At 61.2% G+C, this 24,212-nt stretch overlaps 3 protein-coding genes across 4 annotated transcripts; 1 reads left to right on the forward strand and 2 right to left on the reverse strand.

Annotated features, from left to right (window-relative positions):
- Positions 1-473: 473 nt before the first annotated feature.
- Positions 474-15,910, reverse strand: LOC105699303 (cytoplasmic dynein 2 heavy chain 1). The gene is made up of 44 exons (XM_023434134.1): positions 15,677-15,910; positions 15,286-15,614; positions 15,061-15,223; positions 14,745-14,926; positions 14,569-14,681; positions 14,252-14,497; positions 13,969-14,189; positions 13,504-13,902; positions 13,198-13,439; positions 12,804-13,127; positions 12,664-12,730; positions 12,264-12,600; positions 11,470-12,200; positions 11,248-11,410; positions 10,817-11,163; positions 10,422-10,745; positions 10,063-10,344; positions 9,753-9,996; positions 9,152-9,662; positions 8,679-9,068; positions 8,432-8,611; positions 7,996-8,361; positions 7,801-7,919; positions 7,414-7,730; positions 7,200-7,348; positions 6,863-7,138; positions 6,545-6,774; positions 6,343-6,471; positions 6,016-6,264; positions 5,515-5,930; positions 5,301-5,435; positions 5,007-5,236; positions 4,732-4,941; positions 4,377-4,665; positions 3,807-4,316; positions 3,289-3,746; positions 2,996-3,224; positions 2,766-2,919; positions 2,455-2,674; positions 2,069-2,386; positions 1,583-1,992; positions 1,224-1,465; positions 845-1,148; positions 474-742 (listed from the first exon to the last, which is right to left on the reverse strand). The coding sequence occupies exons 1-44, from the start codon at positions 15,908-15,910 to the stop codon at positions 474-476; spliced, it is 12,258 nt and encodes a 4,085-aa protein (XP_023289902.1).
- Positions 15,911-16,619: 709 nt separating this feature from the next.
- On the forward strand, positions 16,620-19,043 carry LOC105699571 (cytochrome b561 domain-containing protein 2). 2 transcript variants are annotated; one of them, XM_012424700.1, is made up of 3 exons: positions 16,620-16,705; positions 17,414-17,634; positions 17,910-19,043. In XM_012424700.1, exons 2-3 carry the CDS (start codon positions 17,470-17,472, stop codon positions 18,435-18,437), a joined length of 693 nt encoding a protein of 230 aa, XP_012280123.1. In that variant the 5' UTR covers positions 16,620-16,705; positions 17,414-17,469; the 3' UTR covers positions 18,438-19,043. The 2 variants fall into 2 exon arrangements, with proteins under 2 accessions (XP_012280123.1, XP_012280124.1); XM_012424701.1 differs by having other exon boundaries at positions 16,625-16,705; positions 17,396-17,634.
- A 1,778-nt stretch (positions 19,044-20,821) lies between these two features.
- LOC105699323 (sodium- and chloride-dependent glycine transporter 1) lies at positions 20,822-23,737 on the reverse strand. The gene is made up of 10 exons (XM_012424195.1): positions 23,690-23,737; positions 23,364-23,616; positions 23,089-23,247; positions 22,796-23,003; positions 22,561-22,732; positions 22,148-22,504; positions 21,869-22,078; positions 21,467-21,808; positions 21,199-21,409; positions 20,822-21,104 (listed from the first exon to the last, which is right to left on the reverse strand). Exons 1-10 carry the CDS (start codon positions 23,735-23,737, stop codon positions 20,941-20,943), a joined length of 2,124 nt encoding a protein of 707 aa, XP_012279618.1. The 3' UTR covers positions 20,822-20,940.
- Positions 23,738-24,212: the final 475 nt, after the last annotated feature.

Raw genomic sequence — 24,212 nt, forward strand, 5'->3', positions numbered from 1 at the left:
GAGGCTGGTGGGACGTCGCCGACGAGCGTTGTCCCATGGCACCGTTGTATCGTTTCTCCGGGTTGGTCGCCCTCGTTATCGACTCGACTCCTTGTTATCGGCACTCGCAACGGCCGACATAGGACCTGCGACTGTCGGAAATATCGCGTATTAGCTATTGTCGTTAATTATTATGATTGCGGTTTGTCGCCGAGCGTCCTGGATAATTCGGAGGGTATCCCCATCCGGATGTCGCCCCCGTCGGGATCCCTCCGAGAGCGAGGAGGCGCGAGGCGGCGAATAGTTTCGGTAATTTCCAATGGAATCTCAGCGTATACCTCGTGCGTCTAATTGCGTAACTCGTTAGTCGTTACACTAAACTACCGTATATTTTCCTCGATTAACGATATTCATCTGTAAAGTTTATTAAATTTTACGATAATAAAGCACTTTACGCCGGTACCGGGGAGGAGGTTGTCTCGCACCGTCGGGCCTTAGCGAGGGTGGAGGGCGACGCCCCGGCGCAGCCAGACGTCCCGGCGCGACCCTGGACAGCCCACGGGAAGCGAGCAGATCACCGAGGTCCTCTTCGAGTCCACGTATACGGGGACCTGCAGGACCTCTGAGGGAGCTTTCCCTCCGGTTGCCGAGTTCTCCCCCGCCACTTCCTCGAGGAGAAACGCCGCCCGGCAAGGCGGGGCCGCGGCGACCGGAGCCGCGCCGGCCTCCAGGTCCTTCAGACTTCTGTTTTCTATCAAGGCACCTAAGAGAAAAAAATCCGTATAATTTCTCTGGACTGACCGGCGAGCCGGTAGATAAATGATTAATCTCGTGATTCTTCCTTTAACGTAGACGCGAGGGTTACCGGACACGAGGAGGCCCTCGATGACTACCGAGGTCCTCCAGTTGGCGGATTGGGAACCGTCCAGCCAGCTGGCCCGCAGTCGGAGGCCCTCTAGAGGCTCTCCGGAGCTCCGAGCCGTGTATTGCTTCAACGCCGCCAGGAAAGCCCGGGGTCTGGCGAGCCAGGAAAGATCGACTTTCGCGGGGAGGCCTTCGGCGGAGAGTCGGAGGGCCGCCAGGGCCCGATGTCTGGAAACCAAGCCGGCCACGAAGGGCAAGGTCTCTTCGGGGCCCTCCGGCCAGTGCTTCAGCCACTGCTTCGGGGTCTGAAGAAGTAGGAAATAATTATACCGAGGAAACTTCCGGGAGATGGAACTGGAGAGATCGTGGAGAACGCGGACCTTGGGGTCCTTAAAGGACGCGTCGTCGACCTCGCCTCGAACCAGCTCGAGCAGACTCGAGGTCAGACGTCTCTCGTCGTTGAGATAACTCCTCAAGGGGTGATCCTCCACCAGGTCGGTCGATTTCGTCCTCGGATCGGGAATCCGGCTTTCCAACAAGTCCCGCAGGTCCTTGCGCATCCTTTTCTCGAAGTCTTTGGAGGCCTTATCCTTGGAGATCCCACTTTCGGCCAGCGACATTCCTAATTCGTCCGGCAAACGAGGTCATCGAGCGAGACGATGTTATCGAGACCAGATTTACGATCGAGATACAATGTATGATCGGTGGATCGATATAGATCAGAGATTCGGATAGTCACCTCGAAGTCGAGCCAGCGCGGATTCCGCGGTCGACCTTTCCCAAGCTCCTAGAGCGTTGGCCGGCAATCCGAAGTACTCGTCCGGAAGATCGTCCTCGCCGAGGCGATCGAGAACCCGAAGGGCATCCTGGGAGACCGCCTCGGGAACGTTGACGACTCCCCCCAGCTTCTCGCGACCCGAGAAGACGTCCTTGGACCAGACGCTCCTCAGGATCGCCGTCAGGGCTCGCGAGTCGTAAGAGTCCTGTATCCTTCCCCCGTAAACGGCGGCGTCCAGCAACCCCTGGCCGGCTTCCCAGTCCACCGTCTCGCCTTTCTTCGTGGTGGTCCCCTTTACCACCAGCTCGCAGGCCGCCTCGGTGTCGGCCTCGCTCCACTCGTACTCCCGGGTCCAACCCTGAGGAACGAACCTTGGAACCGAAAGCGCGGCTTCGATAAATCCCCATCGAGGGACGTTCTCCTGGGATCTGACGAGGAAGGGGATACCTTCGGCGTTCCTGAAGAACGGCGTGCAACCAGGCGAGCATCAAGGTTCCCGCCGCCTCCTCGGAGCCGCGCTGTCGCAGTCGGAGTTGCCGAAGAGACCCCTTCGCGTTCCTCTTCACGCCCTCGGGGGGTTCGTAGGCGACCTTGAGGCACAGCCCAGCGAGACCCGGGTAGAATCCCGAGGACTGTTCCGTCGTCAGCCAGACCCTGGTCTCGGGCTTCCTCAGGGCGTAGACCGGAGAACGTAGAAGAGCCTCTAGGTGGGGCAGCCAGGTCGGAGCCAGCTGCAGGTTGCTCAGGAGGAGCCAATCGCCGTTCCTGAGGACGAAGAAGCGCCTCGTCTTGGCCGATCGTCCTTTCCTTACGTCTTTCTTCGCGGACAGTACCTGCACGCCGTTTCAAGAGCCGCCTCGGCCTGAGCGACCTGACCTCGACTCAGGGAGACCTCGCTGAATCCAGGAACGGGGACCCCGCGACTCGCGGCGAGGCCTCTCAGTTCCGGTCCTGGATCGGCTCCGGGGGACAGCAGCAGCAGCACCGGATGCGAGCCGGGGTCCTCGGCGATCTTTCCCAGAGACCACGACGGCGGGCCGATGTCTCGAGTTCCTGAAGAGGGGGACCAAAGACCGATCCTATAAATCGGAAACAGTGGTCCCGGATACCGGGGAACCCGACGACGCCAAAATTAAAGTCCTACCGAGCCGCTCCGCGACGAACCTCGTCAGAGACGTCCGAAGGTGGTCCGGTCGCAGGGTCAGGACGATCAAGGTCTTCTGGAAGGAAGTCGTCGTCTTGTCCGCGTAAACGGCGTCGACGTGATCCAACCACGTGGACTTCAGCTTCTCGGCCAGCTAGAAAACGCGATCGGTTTTGACGTCGGGACAATTATTTCCTTTTCTTTTCTAAGGGATTCTTCGAGGAACTTGCCTGAGGAAGAGCCGAGCCGAGCGCCCTGGCGGCCGGCTTCCGTTCTTCGGGGATCCATTCGGGGACCGAGAAGTCCCGGTTCCCGGGATCTCGGGACCCTCCGTTCAGCAAAAGACTTCTCTCGTCATCGGGAACCGGCTCGAGGGAGAGCGCGAGATGCAGGGCCAGAGGAAGTCGGTCCCTCCTGTAGGCCGCCATAGTGCAGTGGCGAAGAGTCAGGTCGACGAGTCTGAAAGCCAGGGGAGGAGTCAGTACGTCAACGCGACCAGGAAGAGCGGATTTCCGGGGCGTACTTCCTCTGAACGGTCTTCCGCATATCCTCGGATCTATCCTCCGCCGCCAGGGAGGCCTCGAAGGCCTCGGCCTCGAGATAGACGTCCGCGAAGGCCTCCGCGGAGAAGACGTAGAGCGGGTTCAGAGTGGCGAGCCTCTGCACGGCCTCGAAGAGCTCCGCGGCGAACCTGGCGAGGGGCAGGCGCTTCTCGGCCCTCCTGGAGACCTCCTCCAAGCTGCGTCGGCTCGCCTCGAGGGCCACGGCGATCTCCTTGGCCTTGGATTGAGTCGCCTCCAGAGAAGACAAGAGACCTCCGGGGGAACCCTGCGCCTCTTGAAGGAGATCCTGACCCCTCGCCGCCCCCAGCTGCGCCAGCAACTCCACCCTCGCCGCGTCCCTCTCTCCGGACAGCCGCTCCTCCCTCTCCAGAGCCTCTCTTCTCTCCGTCTCCAGGCTCGGGGTCTCCTTCAGCAACGCCTTTCGAGACGATTAATCGGTATCAACCATGGACCGAGGTGCATCCGAATTCCGACCCACCTTCTCGACGAATCGCTCGGCGAGACTTCCGGTCCCGGCCCCGAAGGCGACCTCGAAGAGCACGGAGTCCGCCTCGCTGGGCAGTCCGTCGAGTTCGTCGCGTCTGGTGGCCAGGAAGAGCCGAAAGCCCTCCCGGGCGGGGAGAGAGCGCTCGCCCAGTCTCAGGGGCCTTCGGCGCAGCAACGGCAGCAACACCCCCGGCAGCTGCAGGATCTCCTCGATCAGCAGCGGCTTTCCGAAGCGAACGGCCAGCTCGAGGCTCGTCGAGAAGTTGGCTCCCTCGGGACGCGTCACTTCGAGATTCGATCCCATTCCGGCCTTCAACCAGGCGACCGCCACCCCGGCCGGATCCACGAAGAGCGGAACCAGGGGGCCCTTCAGAGCACAGGCCGCCCCGACGAGACTCTCGACGTCTCCGGGGAGACCTTGAGCTCTCCAGGAGAGTCTCTCCCTTTCCGTGACCAGCAAGTTGAGCGCGGTCCTCCGGCACTCCTGGTCCCTCGTCGGATCCTGTCGAGGAACCAGCGACTTAGTCGGCAAGGAGGCAGGGCGACGTTCCTCGACGGGTACCTGGTAGACCAGCAGCGCGGCCGCGTTAACGGCCTCGACCTCGACTTTGGCTCTCCTCTCGGTCAGTCTCTCGGACTGCAGCTGCCAGTCGCGGTGCTCGGTGTCCAGTTTCCGTAGCAGCGTCCTCGCCGTCTCGAGGCCGGCCTCGGTGGCCTCGAACCGCAGCTGCAGCGTCGCCGCTCCCCTCGAGTGCTCTGCCAGCTCCTCCTGGAGCTGCGCCACGCGGCTCTCCACGGTTGTCAGCCCGGTCGCCAGCCTGCCCAGCTCGGCTTCCGCGGCCGCGAGTTTCCTGGGGGATAAGGAAATTCATTCGGCCCGGAGCGGGGCAAGGAGGATCGAAAAGGATCGGACCTACCGCGCCAAGGCTCGTTGCTCCCTCTCGAGAGGAGCGACCTGCTGCAGGATCTGGCCGTACTGCAGGTTCGCCAGGACCCAGGCGGCCAAGGGCGCCGCCGCGACCGAGGCCCTTCTCGCAGTCTTCTCCTCGAAGCTCTCCGGCCGCTCCTTCACCAGCTTCTCCACGGCTTCCAGGCTAGCCGCCGAGCTCCTCCTGGCGTCCCAGGACCTGTAAAAAATCGGTCGGTTCGCTCCGAGAGATCGAACTCGTCGCGCGGCCGACGCGGTACTCGCCTGATCTCGTCCTTGACTCCCCGCTTCGCCAGGAACGTCTTCATGCTGTTCCAAGAGGTGTCCCTGATGCCCATTAGTCGGAGAACTCCCTCGAGGACGTCCCTTACGGGGGCCGGGGGCGCTCGCAGGGATCGCACCTCGGCCAGGGCGTCGGCTCCTATCCCCGCGACCGCCTGGGCCGCCTGCTCCACCAGCGGCTCGACTTTTCCCAGCTCGCCTTCGATGTCCGCCTTGCGACCCACCCAAACGTTTAAATCGAATTTTCGGGAGATAATCATCCTCGAGGAGAGGTACCTTCCGACGCGCCAGTTCCGCGCTCTCGCGCTCGGTCTCGGCCTTCAACGTCGTCATCTCGCCTCTCTGGCCAGTCGCTCCCCTCATGGTGGCGCTGATCTGCTCCAGGGCTGCGGCGGCCCTCCCCTTCTCGGCCTGTCGAGGAAAAAAGAAATTCAGGGACGACGGGAAAATAAATCGGGACTCGCAGGGGACGAATCAAAGGACGGAGGACCTCCAGCTCCTGGCGCTGCCGCGAGGCCTCCTCCTCGAGTTTGGAAACCCGGTCTCCGGCTTCCCTGAGCCTGCCGATGCCGGCCTCGAGGCTGGCCAGCTCGCTCTCTATCTCCTCCGTCCACTTGTCTCTCAGATCCAGCCAGACTCGAAGCAGAGCCAGGAACCTAGCGGGCGCTCGCTGGCGACGAGGAGCTCGAAGATGCGAGTTCACCGCCATCTTGACGGCCTCCGTTCCTCGAAGACCGCTCTTTTGCAGAGCCAGCTCCGTCAAGGGTCCTTCCGAGGACCACCACTCGCTGCCGGGACCCGGACCCACCAAGATGCAGGACTTTCCCAGGCCCGACCGACTCGACCGTTCCTCCAGGACGTCTTCGGCGTCCCGAATGATCACCACTCGAAGGAGATTTCGCAAACCTGGGGGAAAATAATAGAAAAACGTTTCTTATAGGGAGAACTAGCCAGGGGCATCCGGGACGAGACTCGGAGATCGGCAACCTACGATGATGGAAAAATTGTTCGAGGGTGCCGGAGAAGTCCTCCCTCCTGGACAGCTCCGCCAAGGGGGCCACGAGGCCGTCGAGTTCTTCGGGGGAGAAGAGGCCAGGAAGCTCTCCATTGGCTACTATGGCACCTGCCAGGACGTCCAGTCCTTCCTCGCTCCCGTGGTGCTCCTCGAGGAGGAGCAGTGTCGGTTCCCCGTCGATTCCTGCAGCTTGCACGGAAGACCTCACCGCAGCTCTTCCTCGGCCTGGGAAATTTTGAGTTACCTCAGTTTTCTATCGACGTACCGCCGAGGAGAGGAGCGTTAAAATCGAGGACGTCGTACCAGGGGCAGATTCGACGACCCGGAGGGAGGTAAGGGTCGCGGCGAGCTTCGCGGCCGACTTGCGACCCGCTCCTGCCCGCCCCGTCAGGACGACTCCTCTTTGCCCACAGCCCAGGGCCCAACAGATACCTTCGCGATAAAAAAAAAAAGGGATAGAATCCTGATTTCTCTTCACAGGTACCTGATAAAATTGTATACCGACCGGCAACGGTCTGCAGAAGGTGGGGAGAGATCGAGGCCTCGACGGGGTCGCCTTCCCTCGCGCATCTCGCGACCGCGTTCTCGATCTGCAGCTTCCACTCCTCGGCCGAAAGAGGAATTAGCCCGGCGCCTCCACCTTTCGACACGTAGACGTCGTCTCCGGAGTACTTGACTCCTGGGGACTTCGAAGCGATCCTCGATTCCCACTTTGACCGATCCTTCCCGGTGAATCTGGAAATTAGACGAGACGTCTCGACCCGAGCGGAGAGAGTTTTGGAGAACACTTTAGCGAGATCGAGACCGAGAGGAGAAGTAAAACCTGGAGTCCAGGAGTCGGTGTCCCGCGTCCAACAGGTGCCTCGTGAGTGCTGCGTCGCCTTCCGGGTCCGGGTAAAATCTCATGGAGTCGCTCCAAAGGACGACGTCCTTCGGGGTCCAGGAGGTCGAGTCGGGACTCGGCGAGAGCGTTTGGAAGACGTCGACGATGGCGGGGGACATCCTGGAGATCCAAGAATCCACCGAAACGCCGACGTCCTTCAGGGCTCGCCGCAGGTGGAGCTCCACTATTCCCTCGAGGTCCTTGGCGCTCGGAGGTCTGAGGGAAGGATCTCAGAAAATTCCTCGGAGGGTTCGAGAAGAACCTAGGGACAACTTACGGCACGTAGTGAGATGCCAGGATGGCCTGCAGTCTTGGGTGGAGCTTCGTCGAGGAGTCCGCGGTGCAAATCAAGGCCAAAGGGAGTCGAGCGAATTCCAAGTCTTCCTCGTGGAATCCACCCTCCTGAAGGAGTTCCCGCAGGACCTCCTGACGGAAAAACGAGAGACGCTTCGCTCGGGAACACTTCTCGAGTCCTTTCCGAGGGAACGTACCTGCAGATCCATCGAGGCGAGATGCAGGTCCTTCAGGATCAACCCCACCCGTTCCCCGACCCTGGGCTTGTAGGCTCTTCCATGGGACGAGGAGTCCATCTTGACGCAGACTCTCTTCAGCCGTGCCAACAAGTCCTGGGTCCCGTAAAGGGAAGATCCTTTCACGAGGGCGAAGGATTCCTCCCCCCGGTCCTTGGCCAGCGAGAGGGCGGCGGATATCACCGTTTCCTTTCCGCACCCGGGTGGTCCTCTCACCACGACGGGATGCCCGGAGTCTATCCAGGGCGCGATCGCCGCGAGAGCTCTCCTCACGGACCCTGAAAACGTTCCCCGATCATCCTGCGACTCTCACAACATGGGACCACCCTGGACGAAGAAACGGAATACCGGAAAGGAGCACCGGGCCCTCCGCCGTCTCGACGCATTCCGCACTTCCGGAAAATGGCTCCAGCCGGTCGATCTCCGAGCTGTACAGCGCGTCGAAAGGCCTCTCGGGGTCGGGACACCTGATATTCGCCAGGGAAAAGAAATCCTTTCAAGCAAGGTCACGGGAATATCGAGATGGAAGAGGTCGTCGCTCACCAGCAATCGGTCGATCGATAAATTCGCCTGGCGAGCTGGTCCCTCTCGCTCGGATCCGCAACCTGACCGCAGAGAGAGACCAGCAGAGCGTAAGCCGCCGAGGTCTTGGTCTCGGCCCTCGCCAGGTGAGAGAGGACGGCTCCTATCAGCCCCGATGCGGAGAACTGCCGGTCGTCCTTGAGCGCCCAGTCGATGGCTTCTCCTCCCAGGTGGGCCGAAGCCAGGTCCTTGGAGACCGACGGAAGCGCGGCCAACCTCGAGGACGTTATCAGAGACGAAGGACTCGCCGACGGAAGATGAACCACCCCGAGTCGGGATACGGTCGCCGGGCTGGCCCCGGAAAGTCCGTGGGTCTCGAAGACGAACCTGCCGGAGACACGGATATCTTCATCGCAGGACTCGCGTTAACGTCGAAGAGTGCGGAAGATCCGCCTACCTGGTCCCGGGACCGAGCCTGATGCCGACTCCGTTGGGCAAGGTCAGTAGCCGATTGTCGTCCAGGGCGGAGTTCAAGGCCTCCGCCCATCCAGGCTCCACGTCTCCGTCCAGGACGATCCACGTAGCGGAGTCTCCGGCGGAAGAGACCATCCTCGACAGGACGCCCTCCTTCCATTCTCTGATAAGCGGAATTAGTTTCTACGATGCAAAATTAAGTTCCAAGATCGATCAAGGATCCGACTCACCTGGTCCGGGGGTCGACCCGCCCCAGGAGTCTGGACTTCGGCATTGCGCCGGGATACGCGACCAGCTGGACCACCGGCTGTCCGATCTTGGCCAGGGCCTCGGCCAGGGTCCTTCTGACGAGGGTCTTGCCGCTCCCGGGTGGACCGACCATCGCCACGCCCGCTCTTCCTCGCAGCTGGACGTGGAGCTGCGCGCACCTCGACAGGACCTCGTCGGGCAGGTTCCGCGACTCGCAGACCTCCGCCAAGGCAGCACGGAGGTCCTTTCCGTCCGTCCAGGAGCCCGAAGGGTCTACCGAGGGAAAGACGTCCTTCAGCAGGGCCCGGAATTTTCTGGCGTCCGTCTCGGTCAGCTTCGGCAGGGTCGACGCTCGGATGGCCGCCAGTAACCTGAAGGCCGAGTAGCGATCGCTCTTTTGCCGATCCAAAGAAAAGATTGGATAAACATAATCGTATTTCTAGATCGAACCTACCGAGAGGATTCATCGGAGGACCCAGAGCCCGAGGGAAGGGCGTCCAGGACCGACCTAAGAGCCCTCAGCCCCCAGTCGTAGTGGGGCTGCTTCGAGAGGAGTCTCGCGGATATATCGAAGGTCTCGACGAGCCTTTCGGCCAAAACGGCGGCCTCGAGGAATCCGGCGCACTCGAGGAGGGCTCGAACGATGTCGGATCTGTCCGGATGCGCCATCCCGATGGGCCTGAAGAGCCTGGCCAGGGAGTCCGGGAGCTTGTTGCGCCCTCCGTAGTCGGCTCCGGCGGGATTCATCGTGATGAACACGCAGCAGTGAGGGTCTAGAGTAACCTTCCGACCCCCCAGGTCCACCTGCCTCTCCCCGTCTCGCACCGCCTCTTGAAGGGGCCTCACCGACATCGCGACCGAGCTGAGGGTCCCCTCCTCGAGGCGGTTGAACTCGTCGAAGCATCCCCAGGCTCCGGCCTGGGCGAGACCCCCGAGAATTCGATGCATGCTGCCGGCGTCCATCCCTGGGGCAATGGATGGGTTAGATGAAAAAATAAATAAATAAATAATATCGGATCAAGGTACAACGGTACGAGTAAAATCCACTGGAGAACCTTCGTCGCAGTTGAAGACCAAGACGAGCCGTCCCAGGATGGCACCGAGGGCCTTAACAGTTTCCGTCTTGCCGGTTCCCGCGGGCCCGGTCGGACTTCCGCCGAGACCCAGCTTCATGGCCTGCGTCAGAGCCAGGAAACACCTCTCCGTCAGCTTCGTCCTCACGAGGCCGACCGCGGCTCCCTGGTACTCGAAGCGATAGGGGAACTCCGCCCCGGCGCACCTTATCACCGGTCCGGCGTTCTGCAACAAAGTCCTATCTCGTTCTCTTCCTCGGGACCGAGAAAAGCGAGGACGAACGCGACCCACCGTTCGGTAGCTCCTGAGCTGACGGCTCCAGGTCCAGGAGGGTTCCTCGCCGTTCCGCAGACATTCGAGGACTTCTCTGGAGACGTTCAGGTGGTGAACCGTGTCCAGAAGGAGCGCCCTGGCCTTCAGGGCCGTCAGCTCGTCGCCGGCGTCCTCGAGGCCCCTGTACCGGGCCCTCTGTGACTGCAGAGAGTCCACCAAGGTCTTCGCGCTCGACTTACCCTCCTTGAGCGCCAATTCGCAGCGTTCCGTGAAACGGATCCTCTCCGCGAGAAGAAGAACCTGAAGGAGAGGACGAGGCGAGCATTATGTCGGGACTCGTTCGAGGTACGATACCGGAGAAACGTTTCCTTCCAAACCTGTGCGGGGTACGAGGAGGGGTCGGGCGTGGAATCGGAAAGGCACTTCTCGAGGGTTTGCCGGAGAGTGCGCCGCACCTCCTCTTCCAGGCAGGAGAGCCAGGTCGGCAGGGGCTCGGTCAGGTCCACGGGCTTGGCCAGCTTCAGTACTTCTCCCTCCGGAGAGACCACGGCCTCGAGTCGGTCCTCCACTTTCAGGATCGAGCCCACTCCTTGGAACAGTTTCGGAAGGTGAGTCTCCAGGCCCCTCCCGGTTCCGGATACCAACTCCAGAAGGTCGTCGTCGCTCAGGAAGTAGAGCCTCGGGTACGCGGACCTCTTTTCCTGCCGGTCGCAAGAATGGGCATTATCCGATTTATTCCGAACCAACGATCGGTGTGGACGGCGACGTTCACCTCCAGGAATTCGTCGAGGCACCTCTGGCACCGCTCCAGCGAGTCCTTGAGGCTCGTCATGGCCGGCAGCGGGAGTCTCCTCAGAGAGGAGACCCTTGGATCGCGAGAAACCTCCCCCATGAGATAGCGAAACTCCTTGTCGGCTCTCGGCCACCTCGCGGAATCGTTCGGGGCGGCGCCTCCACCGTAAACGGGCTCCAGATAGATCCACTTCCTCTGCAAGACGCCGAGGAGCTTGATGCGCTCCTCGAGCTCGGACAGGGCGGTCTCGCAGCGAGCAGCCCTTCCGGAGAACCTCTCGTAGCTCGAAGCTCCCTTGGCTCCCTCCAGGAAGAGTCTCAGTTCCCCTAGAAGGTGCAAAAGAAATTCGAGAGACGTCGACGGCGAAGGAGTTGGAAAACTGAACTCGGCCAATTCCCTCCCGATCTCACCGACGCGGCCGAGGAGTCCTCCGTACTCCTTGACCAAGACCACGGTGGCGTTTCCGCTGTCTTTGAATTCTTGCAGCCCAAGAGACGCGGATCCTTCCCAGGATTCTACTTCCAGGAGAGCTTGACGAATCCCGCTCTCGGCAGCGGCCCTTTTGGTTACGTCCTGCAAGGTAAACGAGGGTGGCAGGGCTCGAAACGAACGAATCGCCGACAGACCCTTACCTTGACGGTCTGAGCATTTTCCTCGATATTCTTGGCGCAGCCCAGAAGATGACCCAGAGTCAGGTCTCGCAGGGTGCCCTCCTGTCCGAGGCCCAGAAGAGGCCTCAACTCGAGCCAGTGCTCCTCGGCGAGCTCGTCCCCCCGAAGGAGCTGCACGGCTTCGAGGGTCGTGCGGATTTCTCTTATTTTCCTCTCGACGAAGGTGTCCGTCCTCGGTCGGTCCTCATCGGATTCGGGCTTCAGGTCCGCGACTCGCGATCGAACCCTGGTCTCCCAGGAGTCGAGCCAGTCGTGCAGCCTGGGCAGCCTCCTTCTGGCCACGGTCCACTCCTCGGCCTCTTGGCTCTTCAGCTCGTCAAGAAATTCCGCCCGGAAGGTGCAGTCGGACTCTTCGGCTTCCAGCCGAGCCCGAAGAGCGGCCAGGCCTTCGTCGTAGTCCTCGAGGAAGTCTTTGAGCTCGAGGCCGAGCTTCCGACAGTCGGCGTCGAGGAGGTCCCTCTGCTCGGCTAAACTCTGCCACCTCTCCCTCGTCGAAGTCACCCACTCGGCAGGGGTTTCCTCTTCGGGTTTGGAGGACCACCTGGCCTCGAAGCGTTCCCGCTCGTCCCGGAGGGCCGCTGCGCGATGGCGGAGGTCGGTCTTGGCGTCCTCCAGCCTTTTGGCCACCACCGAGCGGTGCCTCTCGAGGCGCTCCTCGAGGCCCTCCCAGGCGGCGCGAGCTCCGCTGATACCTAGACACGAGAAACCACAGGATGGTACGTATCTCGACTTTCTCGCAAGAGTTCCCTCCTAACCTTCGAGCCCTTCCCTGGTCCAGGCAGCCAGGACCCTGCCGAGGCCGGAGACCGCCTCCAGCTCTTCGGCAACGACCGCCGAGCGCTGCTGGATCCGGAGATGCGCCTCGTGGGCGGAGCCCACCTCCTCGACGCTGCGAGGACGTCGATCCAGTTCCTTCGCAGCCGAGGACAGGAAATCGGCGACCACCGCCAACCTCGAAGAGGCCTCCGCTCTCAAGTCCGAGGAGAGTCTCTCCCAGTACCTGCGCGAGGCCGACTCCAGGTCGTTCCTGGTGGTCCCCGTGTCGACGGTGACGCACCACAATTTCACCTCGACTCCTCGAAGACGTCCAACCTGAAATGCGAGGAGTTATCCCTGAAATTAACTGGAAGAATTCGAGACGAAGAGGATTCTCACCTCCTGGGCCCACTGCTTGGCTTCCTTGAAGGACCTCTCCCATTCCTGCGGAGGGCTGCCCTTCAACCTGCGATCGCGGGCAAAAGGACGCGTTAGATTGACCTCCGGAGGGGATTCCGGGGGATTTTGAGATCCATTACCGTTCTCCGGCGTCGATCCTCGCAGGGGCGGCCAGGCTCATCCACCCGGCCCTGAAGGACTCCATCGCCGAGAGAAGAATTTCCGCCTCCCTGTATACCTCTCCGAAGAGGTAGGCGCTTCTCTGCACGAGGTCCCCGAAGTGGCCATCGGCCGGGTCGCCCACGCCTCTGAAGTTTGTGGGAATCGCGAGGAACCTGCGTATCCCCGAGTACAGCTTTGCCCTGACCTCTTCGAGGCTCGGTCTCCACTGGAGAGAACCTTCGCGGAAGGTGAGCTCGACCTTAACTTCCGGCAGTCTCCTCAGCAGCGATGGTAACGCCGCCCTGGGAGGAGGGAAAAACGTTCTTCGAGTCAAGGATCGTCCCTTTTCCGGGTATCTCTGGGAAGACTCACCGGTAAGCGACGTCCAACACCTTCAACAGCTGTCGGTCCCAGTGCAGCTTCCAGGCCGCCGTGTTCCCGTGCTCGGCCTCGACGCCGTCGACGATCGCCCTCATGTTTCTCAGAGTCTCCTTCCAGGTGGCCTGGCTGTTCGCCAGATTAACCGCGTCGCCGCTCAGCAAGTTCTTCACCAGGTCGAGAACGGTCGAGTGCTTGGCCGCGAGCTCCGCGTTCTGACGAGCGAATTTTCTCACCTGGAGGAACGATTCAAGGTAAACGTAGCCGGGAGAGCGCTCGTTTCGCGCACTACTAGCTCACCAGGTCTCTCAGGCGAGCCGTGTAGGCGTCGACGGCCAGGGGATCCGACCAGACCACCCCGGACTGGTCCCGGACGGCCCTGTCCAGCTCCAGAGCCGCGGCCAGCATCAGAGGCCTCTGCGAGAGGATCATCCGGTCTCCTATCGTGTTGTGGAAGGTCGCCACTTGCTGGAGAGCCCTCGCTCGGCCGGCCAGAGCCCCGGCTTGCTCCACCAGGTCCCTCGCCTCCCTCGGGAGCTCTACCCCCTGACTGGACAATGCTCTGGCCTCGCGAACCAACCTCATCAGCTTGGGCTCGTAGTTGACGCGCATCATTTTGGCCCCGGTGAGCTCCACCACCGCGCCGTCGGTCCCCAGGGTAAGTTCCTTCCTCGAGATCGCTGCCTTGACCTCCGCCACCTGAGGGAAACGGAGACCGCGGGGTCAGAATACGCTCGTCGACGAACCGTCGTCTTCGGGCGGTACCCAGGAGTCGACGAGGTGTTGCCTCCTCTTCTCCGCGTCCCTGAGACCGGTCGCGATCTTCTTGGCAACTTTCTCGTATCCCGGAAGGTCCGACAGGAGTTCCTTCCCGAGGGTGCGAAGGTTCTCCAGACGAAGTTCGGCCGCCCTCGCCGACTGCACTTCCTGGAGTATTCGAGGAGTGTCCAGGAGGTCTCCGGTGTCCGGATCGGCTTGGCAAGAGTCTGAAGCATCCTGGCATGAATGGGGCGAAAGAGCGAGGAGGAAGTCAAAGAGAGAGGCGCACCTATCAAGTCGTCGAAGGCGGCGAGGAGAGCTTCCCTCTCGCCACGAAGAGCGCGCCGAAGAGCCTCCCTCTTCATCAGGTCTCCGTATCTGCGGAATTCGGACGCCAAGGAGGCGGGAGTGCTCGCGTCCGCGAGCTGCTTCTTCAGCTTCCCCGCGACGCGTTCCTCGGCAGGTGCCAGACCCTCCTCGGTCCTCCTCTTCAGCCTCTCCCAGTCGATCTCGCTCCAGTCGTCCTCCGATTTGACTGAAATCAGCGCTCGCGATTTAAGGATCGACCTCCCGTTTGGGCGCAAATTAGGTGGCGATCGTCTTTACTTTGAAACTCGTCGAGACTCTGAAGCAGCTCGTCGATGCCCAGTCCGTTCCTCTCAGCGGGGCTCAGCAGTCTCGCCAGCTGGCGGTGCTGGGCCCGAATTTCCGCCATTTGTCTGTAAATGAGAAATCCCATGAGGCAAGGATTTTGCGCGCGGTCCGGTCTGGAAAATCGTTACCTGAGTCTTTCTCCCAGTCGGGCACACCTGGTGGGCCTGAAGGTCCCACTCTTCCAAGGCCGAAGGGAGTGATGGGGCCAGAAGAGGCTCGTCAGCTTCTCCGAGAGCTGGACCCACTTCTCGCAGACCGAGGCTCCCATCGTCAAGGCCTCGTCTCTGGCTCTCGATCCCGAATTGGCGGCCTTAAACGAAACCTCGTCGAGACTCGATTCTCGATTCTCGATGCTCCCCGAGGAGTCTCTCGAGGAATCGAGGGAGAGGACCAGGGTAACCCGGAGGCGTTCGGAACGAAACAAAGCGTGGAAAAGGTTCTTACGAGGTCGACGAGGTTCCGGACCGCGAGGACCACCTCGTTCCCGACGATGTCCAGCAAGGACCTGGTGCGATCTTCGGAGTACACCGAACCGCCCTGCTTCCAGAGGTCGTCCGCGTACCCCGACACGGCTTCGAGGGCCTCCTCCATCGCGGCCAACCCTTCCCTGTCGACATTCATCGGGAACGTCTCGGACCATCCTTTGGCAAAAGATCCACCGAGTCTCACCTGGAAGCCCCCGCGCTCTCCAGCTCGACCCTCATGCTCTTCAGGATGTGGGCGATCTCCCCGAAGGATCGCTTCTCCGAGGACCTCCTCGCCTCGCTTCCTCGCTTCTGCCAGAAGATCTCCTCCTCAGCCAGCGAGGTGGGGGCCCTGGGGCCCAAGATGTCGTCCTCCAATTTCTTCAAAACCGAGGAATCCACTCCCGAGGACTGCAGGACAGGTCCCCACACTCGGCGGATCGCCTCGACGAGGGTGGAACCCCCGCCTCCCCCGGTGGAGGCGACCTGCACCAGGTCGTGGAAATTTTCCTCGGTGACCCGCGAGGCCGCCAGCTGAAACGCAACCGGAATTCGTCGGCTCGCCGATCGTTTCGTTACCCGGCGAGGACGGGTACCTTGAAGAAGACCAAGGTGTTCCCTCCAGGAGGCATATCGCCGGTCAGGATCAGAGTCAGCTCGCCGTTCGCGTCTCGACCGGGCCTCGCGCACAGAGTCCTGTACGCGGAGACGTCCAGGAACTTCTCCAAGACCGGGACGGCCGCGGCATAGGTCTCGTCCCCGACGGGAACTCCGAAGAAGTGCCCCGCGGTGGAGACGATCAGTGCCCTCCGCCTGTCGACCTGGACCATCTTCCGGGAGCAAAAATGAATATCGTCGATCCCGCCACGCGCGTTCCTCGGTTTCCTCCTCGCGACTCGACGCCGGGGAACCTCGGACCCCGGAAAGCACGCTTCGACCGATCGAAGCCCGATCGATTCCCCTCGTTACCAAGGAAACGCGACGCCAACGGAACGACGCGGCGTAGGGCTCTCGGCGACACCTGCCGGTCGCTGGTGGGCCGCCCTCCGGGCACCACCTGTCGCCTCGACGTACCTCGAGGACGACCTCCTAGAGGCTTCGGAGGTGCTGCGCCTTCCGTTCCCCAGGCTAAATAAATATCGCTAGGCGTTTCCCCGCTCTCGGCGCGCCTCGTAAATAAACTTATGGCGCACGTGGAGAACGGCCTTCCGTCCGATGCATTCCATCGAAACGAAACGTCGAGGTCGAGCCATGCGCCGCATAGCTATGAGCCAACCTAGAGCGCCTTCTCCGCCGAGCGTCTCTACGGCATATCTTAATATCTTCCCGGGCTCGATCCCTCCTCTTTGATCGATTCCCGGGAAGGTCCTCGGGAGGCACCCCGACGAGGAAGTCGCGACCGCAGAGGGCAGCTTCCGGCCGGACCGGCCGACGACCGCGTCGATCTCGAGTGGAGGCGCCGGAGAACGCGGAGTGGGAGCGTCCGATTATCGGCACGGAGGCCACGATAAACGCGCCGGCACCGGGCTCAGTCGCGAGTCGCGCTCCGGACGGTCCAGCTCGGAATCGGGAACCTCGACCGACCTCGCCGACCTCACCGATCCCGACTCGAAGGGAGACGACCGGTAATCGACGTTGACTATTTCCCTTCGCGTCGCTCCTCGAGACCTAGAGGCCCACCTCGGACCGGAAACCGCGAGGGACGACCCGGGCCGATCGACCGTTTCCGTGGTCTCCTTTCTTCGCTGAAAATCCTAAAAATCGCATTTACAACGGTGACCTCGATCATTCCCGAAGATCGCTCCTCTCGGGTCGACCTCGCGGAGACCGTCCGCTCGAACGAGGAAGCAGGAAAGCGGCGTAAGAGGTTTTATCGATCTTCCTCCGTTGCGCAATGCCGTGCTCGGGGTCGACCTCTCGGTGGCCAAAGTTCCTCCTCTTCCCCGCGAGCAGCAAATACGAGAACCGTTCTAGGAGACTCGTTCGGCACGGACGCAACGACACCGCGACGATCCTCGATTTTCCGGAATAAAGCCTCGTGGAGCGCTCGTCGGATCCCCACTCTCGGCGGTCGGGTGTTGGCGTCTTCCCCGGGTGTTTGTACAGCTCGTCCGTCGGGCGTCGGATCCGCAAACGTTGGAGGCGTCGCGGGAAATCCGAGGCAACGACGAGAGGTCACGGGAGCGACGAAGGCGTCGTTCCTTCGGGGGCGAAGGAACGACGCCTCGTCGCTTTCCCGAGGACCGAGGAGGCGCCGAGGCCGAGGAGCGCATAATTATTAATGAGTCACTCGCCGGCCATCCTTCGCCTGGTAGTTACATAAATGATTCCAGGCTAAGGTGTTCCCCGGCAGAAGCTCGAAAGAGGCCGGAAGGGACCGCTCGACGAGATGAAGGACGACAATGCCGCCGTCAAGGCGGCGCCGTCCCTCCTGGTGCTCTCGGTCTCCGCCCTGACGCACGTCCTGCTGGTCTGGCCGGTGATCTACGTGGTCGTCCTCTCGGCCATCAAGTACAGCTTCTTCTCCTGGCACCCCATCTGCACGACGGTCGGGGTGAGTCCGTTCTCCAGCCCGGAGAACGCGTGAACCAAAATGGCGGCGGGATGGCGGGTTCGATGGGTATTCGTTTACGATCGGTCGATTGGGCAACGGTGAAACGCTCCAACGAGGAGGGGATTGCGCAAAAAGTTGCGGTCGGTGTTGGGAGTATCGGGAACGTATCGGCGATTCGACCGGGATCGGGATTTCCGCGGGTCAACCGGGGGTCACGGGGTCCCGAGGGATGGAAGTGGGGGCGTCGTCTAAAGGGACTTTTCTCCCCCGTCCAGGTGTGTCTGCTGATGACGGAGGCGGTCTTCGGCATCTCCGGGGAGGCCTACTTGAACCAGAGACTCTCCAGGCGCGGCAGGGTGACCCTCCACTGGGTGCTGCACACCCTGGGACTCGGGTTGACGATCGCCGGCTTCGCGGTGATAGTGGTTAACAAAAGCTGGTACAACAAGGACCACTTTATGACGACCCACGGCCAGCTGGGGCTGAGCGCGGTCGTCGTGGGGGTCCTGGTGGCGATCTCCGGCATCCCCACTCAGAACGCCAACTGGCTCTACCCTCGGGTAAGCCCCGTCCTGCTGAAGGTGATCCACGGGATCCTGGGGATCGCGGCGACGATCCTCCTGTTGGCGGCCACCATCAACGGGATTTACCTACGCTGGTGGCCAGGGTCCGAGGTAGGTCGGGATCTGGTCTTCGCCTCCTTCGTCCTCGCCTTGATCTTCCTCCTGGCGAAGCCCGTCCTCGGCGCGGCCTCCAGGAGCAGGCTCCTCTGGCGCCGGTCCACCAGGGTGGCGAGGACGTGACGATCCTCGGAAGGAGGAGAGGGATTCGGCGGCGGTCGGCGGTCCGACCTGCATCGGAAAGAGGAACGAAGACGACGGAGATGACGTAGCGGTCGGGCCGAGCAAGGACCCCCTCGGGACGTTCTCGCGGTTCCGCGTCGACATGTGCTCGATGACGTATCGTCAACCACGTATCAACACTTTATTAACGATACACGCTCCTACACGTATACGTCAAACACGTATGTATATCCGCGTATATACGCGACGAACACGGGGTGTACATAGTTTCGGACGAAACGACGCAGATACGCGACTCCCCCTCTCGGGGATCCTCCTCTAACGTATTCCGCTGCGGCCGTCCGCGGTTGCGCTCCCGCGTGCGGCTGCATTCCTTCACTCCGTACATCGCTAGGTACCTAGATATTCGCACGTACTCGCGTGCAAATTAATTCCCGGCACTCTCGCAACGACTGCTTTGTCTTCTCCCTCGTGCGCGCGCCTAATTCGCCTCCGCTTAACGTTGCGCAACGACGTGAATACATATACAATTTTTATAGATAATTTTGTATACATGTATGTATATATATATATATATCATCTTTATATATTTAGCCGTAACTCCTCTCCGCCTTATTGTGTGATGATTGTATACCGTTCGGCGCGCACCTCGTCTCTCGATAGGTCCTCGAGACGTCGAAGACGCTCGATATTCCCTAGGACGCGTTATTTTGTACTCTTCTCTCTACGTCCCGTCCTCTTCGCTCCCCCGGAGGACATTAACCGATCGGCCGACAACCCGGAGAGCCCTTCCGGCGCGTTGCCTCGCAAACACCGCGGACGTGGACGGAACGCTCCGGATTCCGATATATCTCGGGGATATCTCGCTAAAGCTTATCACAGAACCGTAAGGACGAGGTCGATGCCGACAGAACCGACGCCCAAGGACACGGTGCGTCCTGAGCTCTAACGAAGATTGGGATCGACTCGTTCCCCGAGATAGTCCCTCCCTTTCCTCCGACGACGATCCGCCGCGGAACCAGGAACCTTCTAAGGGTAAGGTTCCCGGTGCTTCGAAGTACCGACGCCTCCGGGACGGCGTCGAAATCGGGAAACGAGCCGCGATGGGAAAACGCCGGGAGGCAACGAAACGCTCCATCGACGGTCGCTAGGCAAAAAGAAAAAAAAAAGAAAAGAAAAGAAACGATCGAACGAGGCAACTGGACACGGATTCCCCGATATCCCTGGGACCGTTCCCGAACGGGTCCAGGAATCGACCCCGGAACCTAGTCGCGCGCTTACGCCCGGGAACGTGGGCGCGTTCCCGACACCCTCCTCGTAGGTAACATCCACGTAACAAACTATACCTCTCTAGGCTCTTGTAAACATATATGCATATCTAAATATACGATACACCTAGTAACACTTTACAAACGACGCATCCCGTAGAAAATACGTACTCTACGTCGTTTACGATATTGACCGTCCCGTAGGGGTGTTCGATCCCGAACTCCTCCGGCCGCCCTCTCGGACGGACTGTCCCCGTGTAAGGATTACGCGGGAGTTTCGTTTCGTTCGACGACCTCGCCGAGCCAAGTGGCGGGACACCTTCTGGACGACCTGGCCTGGCTCTAAGAGATCCCGCGACGCTTACTTAATTTAACATCGTTTAACCGACCACACCGAAAACGCTCGCCGCTATCCGTAGACGCTCCGACCTGGAGGACCGGCAGAAAAGGACTGGGCCTTTTCTCCGAGCTCCTCCTCGTGGCCGGGCACGTCCTGGAAACGGCGCGAATACAGGAACGTGTCTTGGCTCGACTAGAGCTAAATTTCCGCGGAGCGGGGATTTCGAGGTAGGGAACGAGCCGTGGACCTCCGCGACGAGGGGCACGTTTCCTCGAGGAAGGGACCGCCGGCGAGGCGGTGGCAAGCGAGGCCGCGACCTCTGCTCTTCTTCTTCTTCTTTTTTTTCTTCCTTTCGCTCGTTTTTCTTAACGCACCGATGTTGCGGCTCTATCTTAACGGCCGGTCGCTCTTCTCGCTCCGGGACCACGTCCGAAGAACAGGGAGCGCTGTTCCGTTATCGCGAGATTCGGGCATAAATCTCCCATGGGTTTGCGCAACGCCGTCATTCATCGCGCCGCGATGGGAGGAGATCCGGCATACACGAGGTCCCTTCCCCGACGAGCTCGACCAAACGAGCTCGAGCCTCGTCCGAGGAGTCCTGACGCTTATTACCGCGACCTCCCGGGGCGAAGGTCTCGGTCGTACCCGAACCTCTAACTCGAGAGGACTAATTTCCAATCATTCCCACCGGAAGACCTGGGGGAATTCTTGTAGGAGCTCCCGTAGGTCTTCTTCGGGACCACCTCGGTAACGACGGGTTAAGAAAACGAGCGGCAACTACTCGCGGTAACATTGAAAAAATAATCTCTCAACGAGCAACGACCAGGCTGGAGGATATCAGCGGTCTCCGACTCGCCCCAGGACTCGCCGTTTCGGGAACGACGTGCGCGTCGGGTCAGACCTGCTGAGAGGTCACGAGATCCGTTTTGCTGGAGTTCTTCAGGATCGAGGGCCCCGGCAGTTTACCGGTGGCGGTTCCTGCGTTTCCACAGGGCAGCACCATCAGGGGCTTCACCAGGACGATGGTGTCCCGCACGGAGTCGTACCCTCCGGGTTGACCTTTGAAGGATTCGGAAGGAGTTAGACTCGCTCGAGAGGCCGCCAGGAAAAGAGAACCGACGGAATCGAAATCGTTAAAAGGAGGCGAGGTTACCGAGCGACGGAGTCCGCGCCAGGGTCCTCGAGGGGCTCCGGGTGGCGGGACCCCAACTCGAGGTCGGCCGAAGGAGCGCGCGCGCTCGACTCCAAACGGAACCGTTCCCTCCTGCGCCTTTGCTCTTTCCCCTTCCTGGCAGCTCGAGGTCGTCCTCGTCCTCTTCGTCCTCGTCGTAGGCGGGTCGCCTCCGACGACTCCTCAACTGAAACTGAACGAGTACCTTGAACGTTTAGAAAGGCTTAGGGCGACAGGACAATGGACTCACCAGAGCGACGCCGACGATGACGAGGACGGGCAACAAGCCCACGAGCCACCCGACCGCGTCGGCCCACTTCGGATAGACGTAAGCGCCGTACTCGAGGGGCTCGTACTCCACCCAGTTGAAGAAGAGTATGAAGAAGAGCGCGGCCGGGGTGACCACCTTCCACATCCACGTCCAGAAGAACCTCCAGACTCGGCCCCGAGGTCCTATCATCTGTTGGACGTTGTCCAGGAACCTGTCGGCTCCGTAGACCCAGGCGACCAGGATGCACTCGCTTATGGCGATCAGCAGGACCGACCAGTTGGCGGCGTACTTGTCCATCAGCTGGAGCCAGTACATCCCGGCCTGGAAGAGAACCGAGTTGTCGGCAAAAGGGGATGGGACACTTGGACAGCGGCGACGTACGTTCGTGGTGAACACGATGCCGCCGGCGTAGCCCAAGACCGCGGCTGCCAGGACGACCCAGGACTTGTAGTTCCTCAGAGAAGGGGCTCCGTCGAGGATCGCCGTGGTCACGGTCTCCATCAGAGCGAACTGCGAGTCCAGGCCCAGAGTCAGGAGCATGACGAAGAACAGCAACGACCACACCGGGGCGACCGGCAACCTGGAGACGACCTGAACTCGCGGAAGGTGCGAGAGGTCAGTCCAAAGACGGGCGTCGAGGGGTCAAACGATTTCCGTTACCTCCGGGTAAACGATGAAAGCCAGCCCCGCGCCCTGGTCCACGACGGAGGCCACGGGGACCTTCAGCTCGTGCGCCAGGAACCCGATCACCGAGAAGATGACCAGTCCGGCGAAGAAGGACGTCCCGATGTTGCTCACGGCCACGATGAGCGAGTCCTTGTAGCAGTCGTTGGTGAACCTGTTGTAGGAGCTGAGCGTGATGAGACCCCCCCAGGCCGGGCTGAGGGCGAAGAAGATCTGCACGGCCGCGTCGCCCCAGACCTTGGCGGAGGTCAGTCTCCTCCAGTCCGGGGTCAAGTAAAAGAGGATCCCCTCCTCGGCCCCCGGTAGAAGAATACCTCGGACGAAGAGCGCTATCTACGAGAAAAAGCGTTTTAGCGGACGACCTCCTCCCTTCGCCCCGAGTCCCTCACCAGCACGACGTAGGGGAAGAGGGCCGTGAAGTAGACGACTTTCCCGGAGCTCTGCACCCCTTTGCTCAGGCACAGGAAGACGATGACCCAGGCCAGGAACAGGCAGAACGCCAGAGGGGGACGAACGGCCCCGGTCTCCTCGATGCCGGCGCTCAGGCCCAGGACGTGGTTGCTGCGGGAACGGATCGAACGATCGGACGAGCTCCGGTGGGCGATCTGGCGATCTTAAACGTACTTGAAGTACTCCTCCGCGGGCGGCCTCCGGACGGCGGCGGTCACGTTCTCGATCGTCAGGCCGATCGCCGTCATCTGGCTGTCGTTGAGGCACTTGCCCTTGTAGAAGGAGGCGTTCCTCTCCTGGCACCGCTCCGCCGCCTCGGGGGTGTAGCAGTCGACGGTGCTCCAGGAAGGGTCGCAGTTCCTCCAAGGCAGCGCGCCTCCACCTGGAACGAGTCGAGGACGTCAACGGCGAGCGGCCAAGGTCGCGTCGCAGTTTCGCGAACGGATTGGAGAATTGCCCGTCCTCACCGGCGACCGAGGCGAACATGTAGTACAAGGTCCAGGCGATGACGAGGTTGTAGTAGAGCATCACGACGGAGCTGACGAGGACCATGCCGTAGCCCAGACCGCGAAGAAGGGGGCAGAACCGCTTGTAGGCCGCCACCGGTCCCAGGCTCGCGTACTGACCTGCGCTCGCCAGGAAACCGAAATTCCGGTCCGAGGTCGAGGTCGTTGCAAGGAAAAAGGACGAGTAGTTAGAAGAAGCGCAAAGCTATCGGCCACATTCGACGAGAGTCCGTTACCGAGGGATAGCTCCATGAACATGAGGGGCAGTCCGGCGATGACGAGCATCACGGTAAACGGAATCAGGAAGGCACCTCCCCCGTTCGAGTAGCAGAGGTAGGGGAACCTCCAGACGTTTCCGAGGCCGACGCTGTACCCCAACAGGGACAGCAGGAAATCGAACCTCCCCGTCCAGGTCCCTCTTTCGGGGTGCTCGTCCTCGGTCCCCTGGAGAGGCGCCTGGCTGTTCGCCACCGAGTACTTGTCCTCGTTCTGCACGACAGAGAAGACCGCCTCGCTCGATTTCCCCTCTTTCTTTCCGTCTCCTTTCCGTCCCGCGACTTACGTCCCAACAGCCCAGGTAAGGCCGCATCTGCGGTGAAGAGTCCTCCATCCTTTCCTCGGATCCGCGCCGCCTCTTCAGTGTCCTCTTCTCCTCCTAGCGATTCCCGAGATGCCTCGATCGACCCCGGGAATCGTCATGGATCCACCGTCCGGTCTTACGTTCTCCATCGAAGGTGAGGTCGAAAGGGCCGGTCCCTCGAGTATCTTCAGCGTGCACCACCGAGTGACTCCTCCCGGTCCTAGGACACCTTGCGACCGGACGTTCCCGAGGACCCCGAAGACTCTCCTGGGAGCCCGCGCCGAGGGGATGCCATCCCGCCTTGGTCCTGGATCCTCGCAAAGGACCTCCTCGGACCTCGGACACTTGGACGGGTCGTCTCTTCCGGCTTAGAGGAGGTTCCTGGTCGAGTCCTCTTGGTACCGCGCGTTCCTCCCGAAGAAGAGAGGACGGAGCGACTCTCCCGCCCGGCCAGCCAGCCAGTCCGCTTATGGGAGCTGACGCCTTGGCAGCACCCCCTCGACCC

The sequence above is a fragment of the Orussus abietinus genome, unplaced genomic scaffold (genome assembly GCF_000612105.2).
Source record: "Orussus abietinus isolate OABI.00-Male unplaced genomic scaffold, Oabi_2.0 scaffold8, whole genome shotgun sequence".
Lineage (NCBI taxonomy): Eukaryota > Metazoa > Arthropoda > Insecta > Hymenoptera > Orussidae > Orussus > Orussus abietinus.